Genomic DNA, 15695 nt, shown 5'->3' on the forward strand with positions numbered 1-15695 from the left:
CTCTCCCGTCTTCTCTCCTATTGGCTTTCGCTTCCGTTAGTCGCTCTTCATTTGAATAAAGTTGAACTTGTCTCAACTTTGTCGCGTTGCTGGACACGCCCACATCTAGTCGCCAACGGTTGCGACAGCTCGTGTCGCTGGAAGTCGTTGTGCTCTCATTGAAAATTAATGGTATGGAGTCGCTGTCGCGCGCGATGTCGCTGGCAGTGTGTACGCACCTTAACTCCTCCTAGAGCTTTTAAGCTACCTACATGCACCAAACACGGCACAGACCTTCAGACTTATCTCGACTAGTGTGCTATATCTTTTCTAACTTATCAGAATTATGGTATTCCAGTATCGGACTTCCGAAAAGGCCTCATGTCACTTCCATTCAAGGTTTGAAAACTTTTTCCTGTAATAACTCCTTTAGAGGATATAAGCTACATCCAATAATCACTATCACTCCAGTCACTTTCTTTTTCTATCTTTTACATCACTCTTTTTATTCTATCACTTTAATACCCTAGCAACTGCATACAACCTAGCAAACATTTAGTGCATCCTAGCAACCAAAGCCCCATTAAAAATGGCTTGGATGGATATCTCCTGATGTCAAAGAGTCTTCAGGTTTGTCTCATTTAACTCTGTCCAGAAAGCAGCCTTTTTAGGATCACCCCGGCAAATTCCTAGCAACCAGATGGACTTACCCTAGCAACCGTATAGCAAAACGCATATTTCTGCACCACAACATCGTAGAGACTTCAACTTTGGCTTATTTGACTTGGACAAACAAGGTGCCTTTTATATATCATGCTCGACAATACGCCACACCCTGGTAACCATATAGTGCACCCTAGCAACCAAAACACATTGACTTCCATTAAAATGAGCTTAGATGGATATCTCTGGATCAGAATGTCATAGAGACTTCATTGTTGGCTCATATGACTCAGGCCAGTAAGCAGCCTTGTTAGTATCACTTTGGAAACTGCCTAGCAACAAAGTGAGCTCACCCTAGCAACCAAGTAACAAAACGTATTTCTCTGCACCAGAACATCGTAGACACTTCCGGTTTCATTCAGTTACTTAGGGTAGCAAGGAGCCTTTTGAGTTCCACCTTGGTAACTGCCTAGCAACCAGATGGGGTTACCCTAGCAACCAAGTAACAAATCACATATTTCTGCACCAGAACATCATAGAGATGTCAGGTTTCTTTCATTTGACTCAGGGTAGCATGGAGCCTTTTGAGTATTACCATAGTAACTAACTAGCAACCATATGGGGTTACCCTAGCAATCAAGTAACACAACACATATCTCTGCATCAGAACATCATAGAAACTTTGGGTTTTGTTCATTGGACAGAACAAAATATCACACTGGTATCTGCCTAGCAACCAGGTGGACCACCCTAGAAACCTTATACCAACACTCATATGTTGGCAGCACATTGTCATGGAGACATGGAAGTGGGTTCTATTGACTTGGGCCGGCAGCCTTTCCATAACACTCTACCAAGCGCCTAGCCACACCCTAGCAACCATGTAGCAACCATTATATCTAAGCAGCAGAATATCATAGAAACGTGGATGAGGGTTCTTTTGACCCATGCTGTAAGCCATTTCTTAACACCCAACCAACTGCCTAGCCATGCCCTAGCAACCAGAGGGATCACCCTAGCAACTGTAGAGCAACAATCATTTATCAGCAGCAGAATGTTGTAAATACATGGAAGTAGGTACTATTTACTCAGGCCGACAGCCTTTTTGTAGCACCATACCAAGTAACTAGCCACGCCCTAGCAACCAGATGGAACACCCTAGCTTTCTCTCTTTCTCTCTCTCTCTCTCTCTCTCTCTCTCTCTCTCTCTCTCTCTCTCTCTCTTGCTTGTATTTTATATGACCTTATTTCTGCCAGTTATACTTTTCCTACTCTGCCTTCCTTGTCTTTTATGTGATCTTATTTCTGCCAGTTATACCTTTACAATCAGTATTTGGTTATATACTACTTGTTTGCTCTCATCCTCTTTCTTGGTTACTGCTACTGAATAAACAAAGCAAACAGAGTGGTGAGTGTATGTCTTTTCCAGTAAATGACTGTACTGTATTTAGGTCATGAGGTTGATTCTCGTTCAGGTTGATAAGGGTTGCTGTAGAGATGCTGTGTCATTCTCCGGCTCCAGGCTGTGAGCTCAGGTAAGCATTGCCATGTATTCACCTTCTCCTGGCCATGCATAATTTATGGTGGGATTGACATGCAGTCGTTCACCCCTTATCACACTCTCCCTTAAAGGAAGTGGCACAGCTGGTTTTTCAACCTTAAACTTGGACTAGTACAAAAGACTGAATTCCTATTGGACTCATGAATCTAATTCTTAAGTATATCATTCAGTCTCTGTCTTATTCCTTCTCTCACACTGTGTAGAGATGTGTGTAAGATGTGATTTTAATGGAAAATTCTGGGAGAGATACCACTTTAGCTCTAATTATCATCATGTAAAGTAATAGTTCACCCAAAAATTCAAATTCTCTCATTATTTACTCACCCTCATGCCATCCCAGATGTATATGACTTTCTCTGTTCTGCTGAACACAAATTCAGATTTTTAGAACTATATCTCAGCTCTGTAGGTCAATGCAGCATACAATGCAAGTCAGCATAAAATTAATCTAGAAAACTTCAGTGATTTAGTCTTCTAAAGCAGTCCATTTGGTTTTGGGTGAGAACAGATCAAAATATAACTCCCTTTTCACTATACATCATGTCAAGTCATTTTAATTTTATAGCACTTTTCACAACACACAATTTCAAAGCAGCTTTACAGAAAAATAGGCTGTAATATCTTTGAGTCAGAATAGTGCAGTTTAATAAAAAACATGATTGTAAATTGGCCCTTAAAATAAATAATTAAATAATATTTGTATTTAGACCACAGTATTGTGGCAATGAACACAAAACTCCATAAGATATTGGTTGATGGAGAAAAATAACCTTGTGAGAAACCAAACTTGCTGTGAGAACCAGTTCTCCTTTGGCTAAACAGCATGAATATAATGGCAATATTAGTTATTTGTTTAGTCATTGTTTAAAATTAGTAAACTAAGTTTTAAGGGGGTCGCACACTGGATGCATCTGGTGCACAACATGGCGCGTTGTAAAATTAGAAATGGTTGTTTCCATGAATGTACTTACATGAGACTGCTCAAAGTTTTGCCATGCCGCGGAGCGCAACTCACATATTTTTCATAAAATTTTACCCAAATCATTATCAATGGACATATATTATTTACTCTAACCTTGTTCATTCTTGAAGGCAAAAACATTGGTGACTTGTGTACTGTCTGCCACCTGAACCCCATCGATGTGACCGGTGTTTGATACCTGTGCCGTGTCCTAGCCGTGACGTGGCGTGGCACTTTTCATCCGGTGTGTAGCAGCCTTTTGTAGCCAAAAAGATAATGTATGAGCTGTGAGATTAATGACTAAAGTCTTAGAAGTCTGTTTACCGTGATAAGAGTATTGTCCATCCTTTGACTAATGTGATGCAGCCAGTGGTCAGTGAGGTTTACAGCAGTTCGACTGTGAAATTGTAGCAGTTAATTTCTGGTGAAGTCCATTTTAAGCCAAGTTTCAGGCAGTGGTCAGTGAAGTATCCCATGTCGTATGGTTGGAGCAGGCATCAGTTTATCCTCTGTGACATCCACAGGCCAGTATATTATATATTTCATTGCCATCTCTAGACACGATCGTAGATTTGAAGCTCGATTACAGCTTAGATTACGTGCTAGATGGCGCTATAGGAAGTGTAATCAAGCTTGAAATCAGACTGCTGGCAAGATGTACAGTGAAAAAGGGGTTCTATTTTGGTCTATTCTCACCCAAAACCAACTGGATCGCTTAGACATTTATTAACCCACTGGAATTTTATGTATTACTTTTATACTGCCTTTATCTAATTTTTGGAGATCTGGTAACCATTCACTTGCATTGTATGTACCTACAGAGCTGAGCTATTCTTAGTTTGTGTTCAGTAGAAGAAAGTCATACAAATCTGGGATGGCATGATGGTGAATAAATGAAGAGAGAATTTTCATTTTTGGGTAAATTAGCCTTTTAATGCACAATGGGAGTCTATGGGTCAAAGCATTTTGCTGGAAAGTTGTCTAAATTGTCTTTTTAGCAGAGGAACTTTTTGGTGGAAGCACTTCTGTAGTAAAATTATGAATATAATTCCTGTGGTTGGAGTTTGCTCAATTTAAGAAACTTCTGCTTCACGGATAGTTACATCAGTCCCCTTCTTGTATACTTGCATGCTTGCATATCATGCAGTAGTTACACAAGTAATTGTTTGTCATAGTTACTGTCAGAACATTGTGACATTTTTATTTTATTTTATTATTCGTGGTGCTGTGCTAGATTTCCACATAGACTTTCATTGTAAAAGCATTACTGAACTGTGTTCACATGTTTTTGCAAACTGAAAATGTATGTAAAAATTGTCATTGTCAATATGTAACCCACAATATTCTACATTTAATAACTACATTTTTGACAGAATCCCTCTTTCTCCTTGTTTAAGTTGCACTTTTAATTCTTTGTTTATGTGGGTTTTGTTTTGTCCACCTGAACCCAGCAAGTAAAAAGTGAAAATGTGAAAAATGGAGAAGTTGTATAACAAATATGAATAGGCGTGACACTAATACAATTGCCTCCAGCATACATGCACAGAATGATACCTGTCTGTTCAGGGTTCAGCTGTTTTCTCTCTTGTTATCTCTGTGAGGAACGATCACATGCATGTTCTTACCCTTTTTGACTCCGTTTTTGAAGCCGTTTACATTTAATGGGCTCATCTGTATAATGACTCTCTCTTCAGTCATTACACTGAGATGAATTAGCCACAGAAAGAACACAAAGGTTAATTAACCTTTTAAATTAGGTGAGCCATTTTCTGTAATGCTGCCATCAGTATAACTTGCCCCAAGACAGAGCCAGTGAAAATACAAGTGCATTTTCACACGTCACTTTGATGTGTGTTTCTATCTTGCTTGCTTTTTTAAAAAAAAAACATTTAATTCTGGTTGGCTAATTTGTTAGTTTTTATTGTTTTTCATGGTTGAATCTATAAAATAATTAATTGATAAACTCTTAAAATATGCCACAAAAATATAACCTATTTAAAAAATATATCTATATTCTAAAAAGAGACCGTAACAGTGCAGAAACAGGTTTGACTCATATATAATAAAACACATGTTTTCCACTTCATATGATCTCATTGCTCTAACAATCTTGCGCTAACATACTCCCATAAACCCGGCACACATTAACATTTAATTACCCTTGTTATATTGCTTACTCCTGTGTATACAGTAAATAGCCCTCATGTTTGCATTTGGTCTTAGTTGTGTATTCAAGATATGCTTAAATTCCCTTTTGCATGTCATTTTCATAGTCAAGTTCATGTTTAGAGTTAATAATGTCTTGTCTACATGGTCAAGCTTTTGTTTTGTTTATGGTTTTTGCTATTTTCACATCCTCAATAAAATGCACTTGGGTCTTCAACTTTATCACACCTTCATTATGGTACACTTTGGTTAGATTAATTTGCTCATAGCGAGTCTGATTATAAACTCTTTATCAGCGCAATATGAACAGAGGAAGCACCACCCTTTTTTTGTGCATCCCCAGAGGCGTTTCCAGCATTGAAGGACATCCGGGGCTTAGCCCAAACAATTTTATTTTCACACTAGCAACCACTTCTCTGTAGTCCAAAGCTGGTGAGAGGGTATTCTTTGAGTTTTGGTCTGGCTGGGCCTGTTTCTACAGTTCCTAAATCTTCCACTCTAGTACTATCCTCGACATCTTCTCTCCTCCCTGAATCATCTGTGATGCAAAAGAACAGATACAGCACATAACTTATTGCAAATCAGCTTCAAACAACTAATTCATCAAGTGCTACATATGTCAAATTGTAGACCAATACCTTTGAAGAAAATGTATTGGGAAGAGCAGATCAGTGGGATTGCCCTAAGATCTATCATGATTCTTGAATTTTCATGTACATTAACATAAAGTCATCACAAAAGAGTTATATTATAGTGAGTAAAGTGAAGTAAAAAATTTTTTTATATAAATAATTTATATTTTTTGACATAAATAGTCAAAATGATGTATAAGATACTAAGTTAAAGCAATACATGAATGACTTTATTCCAAGTTCATTGACACACCATGGCATCGAACTGTATATAATTCTCAATGTTCATCTGTCAAAATCCTTTCATTAGGATCATTGGGATAAACAATGTTTCACTTTTAACTTTCTCTAAATTAAAGTGACTGATTAATTGTTAGCAGTTTCCATGCCTGATTCTGGCACAGCTGCTGCTGCTGCTCCTCAGTCTGTAGCTCATCTTTGCTACACTCTACAAAACCATTTAATCAAATCAAAGTGTATATTTCCTACAAACTAATATCACAAAACAAATTGCACATACATTTTAAGCTAATGCTTTTGGGTTATCCTTGGAGAAAACAACACCTGATAAACAAGAAAAGTACACTCCGAACGGGACTCGAACCGACGTTTCCGGCGTGAGAGGCGGATGCGCTAACAAGGAGGCTAGAGGCTACAACATGTATTGACAGTCGGTAGTGCACCTCTTGACATCAACTTTTCAAAATACATTCGGGGCTACACTCAAAACATACGGGGCTAAAGCCCCTGCAAAATCGGCTGCCGCCGCCTCTGTGCATTACTATAACAGTAATGGGATCTCTGAATGGTGCTAAACAATACGGTAGAAGAACAGAGTCTTTTGAGAGTGATACCTTTAGTACTGCTATCTGAGAGATGAGCAGGATAACCGAATCAGAAGAATCGACCTTGAAAGAGAAAGGAGTCAATACTTATCAGTCCCGTTTTTAATCAGGGTTCCTACTTCCAAGGAAATCCTGCAAATATTGTGGCAATTTAAAGTTGTGCTCTCCAGGCCTGACATTTGTTTTTGAATAACGGGGTTCCCACAGTCTTTGACAACATGGATATATCTGGAAATGTTTTTCCAGACCTGGAAAGGGTAAAGTCATAGAAATTGATTGTTCTAAAAGTGTGGTAACCCTGTAATTAAATTTTAAAAACAAATAAATAAAACATTTTGTAGGTGTCCTCTGCCCTAAATATTGTCTTAGTGCTCTTTTGTGAGTGCTTCTGTACATTTTAAAATTTAATCGCTAGGCTGTGTGATAACATCAGTCTGTCCATTGAGGGTAACAACCCTAGTCTAAAGGTCTGGGAACTCTGGTGTATGTGCCTATGTTGTATGTAATGTACAGTAGGTCTGAGATTTTGAAACACACATTAGCCTCAACATCTCAGTGGGGAATGGATGTAATAATGAGAGCATAAGAGAAATGTGTTTTTGTACTAATGCTCTGTTTTCTGTCCGAATTGAAAAAGCCCCAGAGGACACTCAGCGCTGTGAGCGGTCTAATTTTGAAAGATGGGTTTGAAAAAGGGCTGGTGGAATGTACAGAGCTCATTGTTATTGATTTAAAAATACAAGTTACACATCCAAGAGTTTTTTTGTTCTGCTGTATTGAGGTTGAGCAAATCTACCAGTAATTATTCAGTTTTTTAAAACTTGCATATTTTCTTGGACTCCCTTGTCCTCATTTGCTGCATGGGTCGAACCATTTCTATACAGTCCTGCTTGGGATAGTAATACAGAAGTTTCCCTGTACGTCTCAGGAGAAATATTTGAATCTGTAGCCTGGAGCTGAGGGGCAGTTGGGTAATCAATCCAGCATGAATCAGAGTATGGAGTGGAGCGGAGTGAGGAGTGGAGTGGCATGATTTAGCCTGGAGCGAGGAGCAGGATTTTAAAAAAATCGGAGCGTTACTGTTTTCTCTCGCTCCAAGAGCGCTCCACTAATGCTCTATCACGGGCAAAACTCCTGTTAGCGAACCTTAATGCAATAATTCACCATGTGTTAAGCAGTGTTAAACACTACTGGCATGAAGGAAAGATGGAATTTCTGATATAACCAGAAAGAGTGTGATAAAAATTACTAATTTTAAATCTTGCAGCACTCTGTAATGTTCGACCTCCAGCGCGGAGGTTACTTGCGCTTTCTGATTTCACTCTCCCTATTATTGACTTAAGCTTGCGGTGAAGCTTGACTTAACTGTGTTTGTGTCTCGTCTCTTTATTCTTACGTCAACTGGCATGTAGTGAAAATGAATAATGGGATGGCGAAGGAGAACACGAGTGGGGAGGTGATTGCCACGATCAAATGTTTGCTGTGAAATCCTAAAAGACGTGTCCAAAAAACACGATGATAATCCGTGAGAGAAGATCTAAAGGTCAGTATACATATATCATATATTAAATATTTTAAATAATCACATCAACATTCTAATCTAATGCATCTCAATCTTAACTGTTGGCTATTATGTCCCGCATTAAATAGAATTGAACTTTTAAGGACATAAAACAGCAACTGAACTAATCAACATGTTAATATTTGACATTAATCGATTGCCATCTAAATGTATGCGTTATACAGTTGCATTTTATAAAGTACATTTTTTTATTATTTATAAATATAGATTTTTGCACACACAAGCCAAACATATCCAGCATCTCATAAAATTAATAGGGTCAAAAACACTTGCATAATAAAATACTAACATCATAAAAATAATATGATATTAACAAAGTCACTGTAAGAATGATAATCTGACCATAACTGATGTATTTTAAGCAAGCAATTCAATAAGTTTAATGTATAATGTTACAATGATATCATGTATTATCAACTGTTACCCAGTACAACCCTGTAAGAACACATATGAACCAGTAACATTTTTACACAATAATTGTTTTTAGTCTTTTGACAAATATGTCATTTATTTTCATTGACTAAAATTATGCCATTTTAGTCATTGTAAAACGAAGTTAAAAATTAACATTAAAATTATAAAAATATTTTATTTTATGATAATGTGCAAAATGACAAACACAAAATACTGTAACAGACCAAACATGAATCAAATATATATATATATATATATATATATATATATATATATATATATATATGTGTATGTATGTATGTATGTATGTATGTATATGTGTATGTTTAAAAACCTGAGCTCCTGAAAAAATGAATATACTGTACCATTAGCTACTTTTCATCATTAGGGTGGGTAAGTGGTTTCTCTTTATCGGACTGGGAGGGGAATGTGAGATGCCCCTCTCTGAGATGCCCCGCTGGATTATTGGATTACATCACTGGATTATAAAAGTAATTTTGAGTTATGGTCATTATGCTTCCTTTTTAGTCGTGTCTATGCTATTGCTGTCAAAATAAATAAATAAAAACTTTGGTCAACGGGTATTTTTGTCAGTAATTTCTTTGAGATTAACAGGGATCTTAACGAACTGATCACACACAAAGATATATTGGTTTAAAAAGCACCACTCGCACAAACACAAACAATGCCTCGTGTCCCAATCCCTGGTGACTGAGGCCTGTTTGCATTCAGTGGTTACAAATGTAATTGTGAATACAAAATGACGCTTGCATGTGAGCTTTATCTGTTTATGTCAACTCATAAGAGCTGTCGGGGGGAGACAGTCAGAGAAAAGAGAAGATAAAATATACAGAGGCGAAGAGAGGAAGGTTTATAAGAGGCATTCTCCACCGTTCGCACAGTAAAAGCAATTTTATTATCTCAAATTTACTCGGCAGAAAACCTCATCGCACAGCATGCATTATTATTTGAGTATAAGTGTTTTAGCTGCCACTATTTGCCTGTTGGTTGTTGATGGATGTTGTGCTCTGTGGACTGAGGCAAAGAGATGTAATGTTGGTGAATGGAGTTTGTGTCTCAGCAGATAAAGTAATCAGAGCGAACATCTGAAAGACACTGACTGTTCTAGTGTAGAATGGTGAAGAATTTGGTGTGTATTTTTGGCAAGAAATATTATTGCACTAATGATTGTGTTTGTATTGTTTGGGGTTCAAAATGAGCCAAAACCTGACCAAATCTCCCTTTTGAGGACATGATATATATAGTGTGTGTGTGTGTGTGTGTGTGTGTGTGTATATACACAGTATATAAAAAATTTCTATATGTTAGTCTGTAGTCATTATTGAAATGTTTATGTACAGTACATAGCATAATTAGCTTTATAAGAAAAAGTATAGTGCGTGCGTGCGTGCGTGCGTGCGTGTGTGTGTGTATAAATAGGCAAGCACTCTTTTGCTACCTGTGCTTTGTGTATTGTGAGAGATGCATATAAAAGAAGCTTCAGAGTTAGGGACTGTCTCACAGTGAAAGAAAACCTTCTACACATTCGGTTTGCACTTGTAAACACAGTTGAGGGACAAACATAGAATGGGTGTGAAGTCAGTGTTTTTGTGGTGACTCTGTGGTACTGTGAAAGACACATTGAGGTGAGAGATACAGATTGCTTTTTGACACTAATCTGAGATCAGACTTTCTAGTCAGAATGGGTGAGAGTCAGCGGCCAGGGACCTGGTGATTCAATATTATATTGATATCATGTTTGCAATAATATTTATATTTTCAATTTATACATAGAATTTATATTGTCAAGCCAGTTCTTGCCGCCTCCTCTCCTGGTTTTGGCACCAATGTAATGTGGGGTTATGGTAAAGGAGGAGGCGTGAATCGGCATGACAATATGAATAATAGTTTTAATAATAAACTGAACGAAAAACACACAAACACACAGAGCAGCTGCCTGTAATTCTCCCTCTCTCTCTCGAACCGTCGTCCCGGCCACCTTTATCCCTCACACTTTGAACAGTGTGTAGATGTAAGTTGTGTTTGACTTGTGTGAAGACTCAAGTTTTTAATCTTTAATTGTGGCAAAATTTAAAAGCAGGGGTTGCTTTTGAGCCAGAATATTTTAAACTATGGTAAGGATTGCACAAAACACATTGATAGCAGAAAAAAGAAATGACCAATAAAAGTAATTTTGCTTTTTGTTAACACAATTATTTTGCTCTTCTTCTCTTTATGGACCTTATTGTGTTTTGAATGGTGCAACATGTCCGAAACTGCTATACAGTCTACTATAATTTTTTTTTTTTTAAACGGTTATAATAAATTATGCTCAGGAGAAATTCAGTTCAAAATGAACAAGTATCGCAATGTGTACCAATGCAATGTGCGTATCATGTTGTTGCTGGTGATACCCAGCCCTAACTTTAAACTTTGACATCTTTCTCCAACCACTTGTGGAGTGTGTATATGTGGGCACACCTCTGTTTGTGTGTGTATATGCAATGTCTTTGATTTCTCCTCCACATCTCGTAATTGATGGAATGGCCACTTTGGAAGCGCTCACAGGTGTGTTAGCCAACAAATACTGTATGTTAAGCAAATGGGAGTGTCTTCAATAGATCAGCCTGTTATTTATAGAATCAATCCTTAACACTAAACTCAATTAGCTGTACAGTGCGATACTCAAGGAGGTCTATAAGAAGAATATCCATTTATTTCAATGGCAGCTGCTTGCCTGATGCATACTGGTTGCTATAATCTATACTAATGGGCACAGTTTTGAACACTGTAGTTTTTGAGCCAATGACCTGAGCCATAAATGCCATGCATCTAATCACTGTGGAGCCTGAAAAGACATATTGACAACTCTGATTGGCTGATGGCACCACAAGAAAGGCAGCAGACAGGGAAAAAAATACTTTTTCAGGTTTTAAGAGTGTTCCACTACTAAAATATAATGAAATATTTGCAATTTATATGTTGCTTATTCCATTATTCATAGCTACATTTGAATGGCCATCAATGGAGAAAGATTATTTTTGCCCCCAGATATTGTGGTTACGGCCAGGCAAACCCTGGCCCCTTGTTAATACTTGATAGGATATACAGACCAGCGAAGAATCAACCATGCAAGACTGTGAATGCAACCACCTGCCAATGTGGTAGACAGCTTATTGAGGTCTGTGTGGTTGTCAAAACCTGTCTCTTTGTATGTTTGTTTTTTTATTTCTGCAGTGGGTACTTGCATTTGAGATCTTTATCCCCCTGGTGCTCTTCTTCATACTTCTGGGCTTGCGGCAGAAGAAGCCGGCCATTCCTGTGAAAGAAGGTAAGGTCCAGGACAGCACAGGGAGATGAGGAGTAGAAGATGAAGAAGACTTGAAGAGAAAGAAAGTGTAGGGTGGCTCTTACCCCAACCAGCTCACTATTGAACCCCTAGTGGTCGGACAACATTCTGTTAAATTTGAAAGCAGCACTGTAGTTCATATAGGGTTCTTTTTGTGAAGTCCAAAGCACAGTTCTGCTGTAATAGTCCTTAAGCCTTTATCAGTAAAGAGATAGTGCACCCAAAAATTACAATTGTCATCATTTATTAAACATCATGTCATTTCAATCCCGCTATGTCATCTGTGGAGCACAGAAGTAGAAATGTATAGAATCTTCTCTTCCAGAAGATGGCAACGGAAGACGATCATTTTTCAATTTGTCGGACATTGGGATGTTTTAACATTCAAAAACGATAATTACCGGCTAACGGAAACACTGGTTCACACGGCTCTTTCCTATACAATGAAAGTAGACAGTGCTGCAGTCATTCGCACTTCTTGATATTCAAACTTGGCCAATCACGGTCGGTTAGCTTTGGTGTCATTAACGTCAAACCTGGCTTGACAATTGCCGTCTTGACAGGCAAAGTTAGAATATGCGCATGAGTGAATGAGATTCAAGAGATTAATTTACTATTGATTTCGGTATGACTTCAGAAGACTTGGAATTTACTACATGAGCCATATAGGCTACTTTTATGGTGCTTATTTGTAGATTGAAAGCCCATGGTCACTGTATGCTTTTTGTTTTATGTAAAAGAGCAACGTGAACATTCTGCCAAACATCTCCATTTGTGTTCCATGGAAGCTAGAAAATGGTATGCGTTTGGAACAACATGAGAGTGAGTGAGTAAATTATGTCAGAATTTTCATTTCTGGGTGAACTATTTCTTTAATTGTTGTTAGTTTTATATGATGATGATGATGATGATGATAATTGTTTAGCCACTTTTCTATGTAGTCACATCATACAACTTTGCTAATCTGCCACTGATTTTTTGGCTGTTAGACAAGTGCTTTAGTCATGTAGTATTCTAATTTTACAGAACACCCTCATTTGTATGTCATCATGTCTGTGTTATTTCCAATGCTGAAATCACATCATATTTTCTTTTATTTTTTGCTTCTCCCTGTCACCTGTCCTTTTGCTCAACTCACTATCACTCGCTCGCTCTCTCTCTCTCTCTCTTCTCTCTCCCCTGCTGTCTCTACATCTTGCTCTACCTCTCTTTCTGTCTCTACATCTCTCTCTACCTCTATCTTTATCTCATTGTCTGATTTTCTCTGTGCATGTACACTGCATGATGGAACAGTGTGTAAGTAAAAAAAAAAAACATTTTTTTTGTTGTGTGGCTAAATGCTTAACTCTTAGGTTCATGGTATTACTCCACTGTGAGTCCTTTTATTATGTGTCTGTGTTTGCTGTGGACTCTTAACATATTTACTGTGTTATTGTTGTGTATTTATACTTGGTCACTATTCAATATCCGAAGAGCTATCAGATCATGAAAAACGCTGGGTAAATTCGACATATTCGATAAGGATGGCAATCCCAACGCATACAAGATATTAGTTGGCCATCTGGTTGCATTACATGCATCTGGTTGTTCAGGCCTCATGCATAAACTTTACTCCTCCCAAACCAAATTACGTCAGCATACAGAAGTCTGGGAGGCCAAAGATGATGAAGAAAAAGCGGCACATAACAACTGTTGCCTGTTTTTATGAGCCACATTAAGGGCAGCAAAATGTTGTTGCCTGCCATTAGCATCAGCATGGAAGTGAACATCATTATATTTGCATATAGCACAGGAATAGTAAATAAGATGTATACACGTTTTGTTCCTTGAGTGTAAATGGAATATAGATACCCAATTGGATGGCAATCTGATCAGTAAAAAGCATAAAGTGACCAAATACCCCTAACCGTTAAAACGGCCAATGCTTCTTGGGTGCTTTTACACCTGGCTTTTAATGTGGTCAAGTGCTATCCGAATGTGATCTGATCACCAAAAATACATGTTAAGGCCAGGTGTAAAGGGGGTGTTGATGTGTAGGTGTTGGTTCCCCAAATGTCTCTGTGTGAACATTAACATAACTCACAATCAGCATGAACAATGTATCTGTCTTACAACAGCACTTCATTCAAACAACATTTTCTGATTCAGACACATCTGTGCTCACCACAACCAATGAGCTTTGACTCTCTCACACAGACAAACCCTCCCTGACTAAATTCATCCACTTACTGAGCCATCAGGTTATTTCCCCTGATTGAACTTTGCTCTTTTTAATCCTCAGCTGTGTTTGCAGAGGGGGAGCAGATGTCGGATATAAAAGTTATATCCGGCAATTGAGGCAATAAACGGCTCTACCTCTTCTGAGAAGTCAACCTGTCACTGGATTAAATGTCAATTGTGATTATTTTGCAGAGTTGTCAAATGCTAATAATAGTGAGCACCATTTAGCTAACGTCTCCTCTTCTGAGATAAAGTAGCATGGCTGCATGGGGTCTGTTCTTTAGACATTGGAAAAGGATGCCGCAGTGACCATTAAGTAACCTTCTTGCCAATTGCATCGTGTTTGCATTTCAGGCAGGGTTGCCAAAGTGAAGGGAACTGAATCTGAATTGACTGATGCTCTAATGGAGAAATCACATTTCTCAAAGCCAAACATTAATTAAGGGTTCGTTAAATCATCTGAGCAGTTATAGTTCTAATTTTGTCATTACCAGATCAATGTAGGGCAGAGTCCAAAAAGGGATTGTTTTATCAGAGAAACAACATGTAAAAGAGAGTGGTATTTTGTAGGCAATTTGATTTTGATATAGTATTTTGTAGGCAATTTGGTTTTGAGATGCATATTCCATGCTCCTGTTACATTGAGACACCGTGCTCGTGCTGGAGATGTAAGTTTAAATCTGCCTGTTGCTGTCTTCAAGCCACATCAGATACATATATAAATATTGATAAGGCGATACGTTTACATGAATTCCACCTCAATTACCCATGGGGAAAATCAGGATTTTTTTTTTGAGCCCTGACTTTCCGAGTTTGGATAAAGCAAACTGGTATTGCTCCATAAATGCGTTCTAATTATAAATGTTAGCTCTACTATTTAGTTTCTATGCATTTTGTGTTCTGTTGATGAAGAATAGCAATATTTAATTTGTTAACCAGCACATGTCCTGGTTGCCCAAAATTAATTTCCCATAATTAAGTGGAAAATGGTAAAATTTTGCTTTCATTTTGTTGCACTATTGCTAAAAAAGTATTTGTCGGAAAGAGAAATAGAGAAAAAGAAACTAAATTGTCAATGCGTCCCATTTTATTCTGACCAAAACCACTTGATCGCACATTTCCAAACTCGACTAATTTTCCAGACAATGTAACGCTTTCAAGATCATCTTAACGAATGTTTTAAATTATTTTACAATTGAGTAATTTTAGGCCTTTTTTAACTTTTGTGCCGCATGCAGACTGCAGAGTATACCCTTTTGTTTTAAATTGACTTATTTTTATAAACGGTGTAGGCCCTTCAGTGGCTTTCCAATCCATAAACAT

The 15695-nt window shown here is 37.8% G+C and overlaps 1 protein-coding gene across 1 annotated transcript in view; it reads left to right on the forward strand.

Annotated features, from left to right (window-relative positions):
- Nucleotides 1-15695, forward strand: part of abca2 (ATP-binding cassette, sub-family A (ABC1), member 2) — an 85275-nt gene that overhangs the window by 32267 nt on the left and 37313 nt on the right. The window contains exons 2-3 of the mRNA XM_052096870.1: nt 12041-12134; nt 13446-13448. Coding sequence (XP_051952830.1) covers nt 12041-12134; nt 13446-13448 — 97 coding nt within the window. The remainder of the gene's footprint in view (nt 1-12040; nt 12135-13445; nt 13449-15695) is intronic.

This window comes from Xyrauchen texanus, chromosome 3 (assembly GCF_025860055.1).
Source record: "Xyrauchen texanus isolate HMW12.3.18 chromosome 3, RBS_HiC_50CHRs, whole genome shotgun sequence".
NCBI classification, from domain to species: Eukaryota; Metazoa; Chordata; class Actinopteri; order Cypriniformes; family Catostomidae; genus Xyrauchen; species Xyrauchen texanus.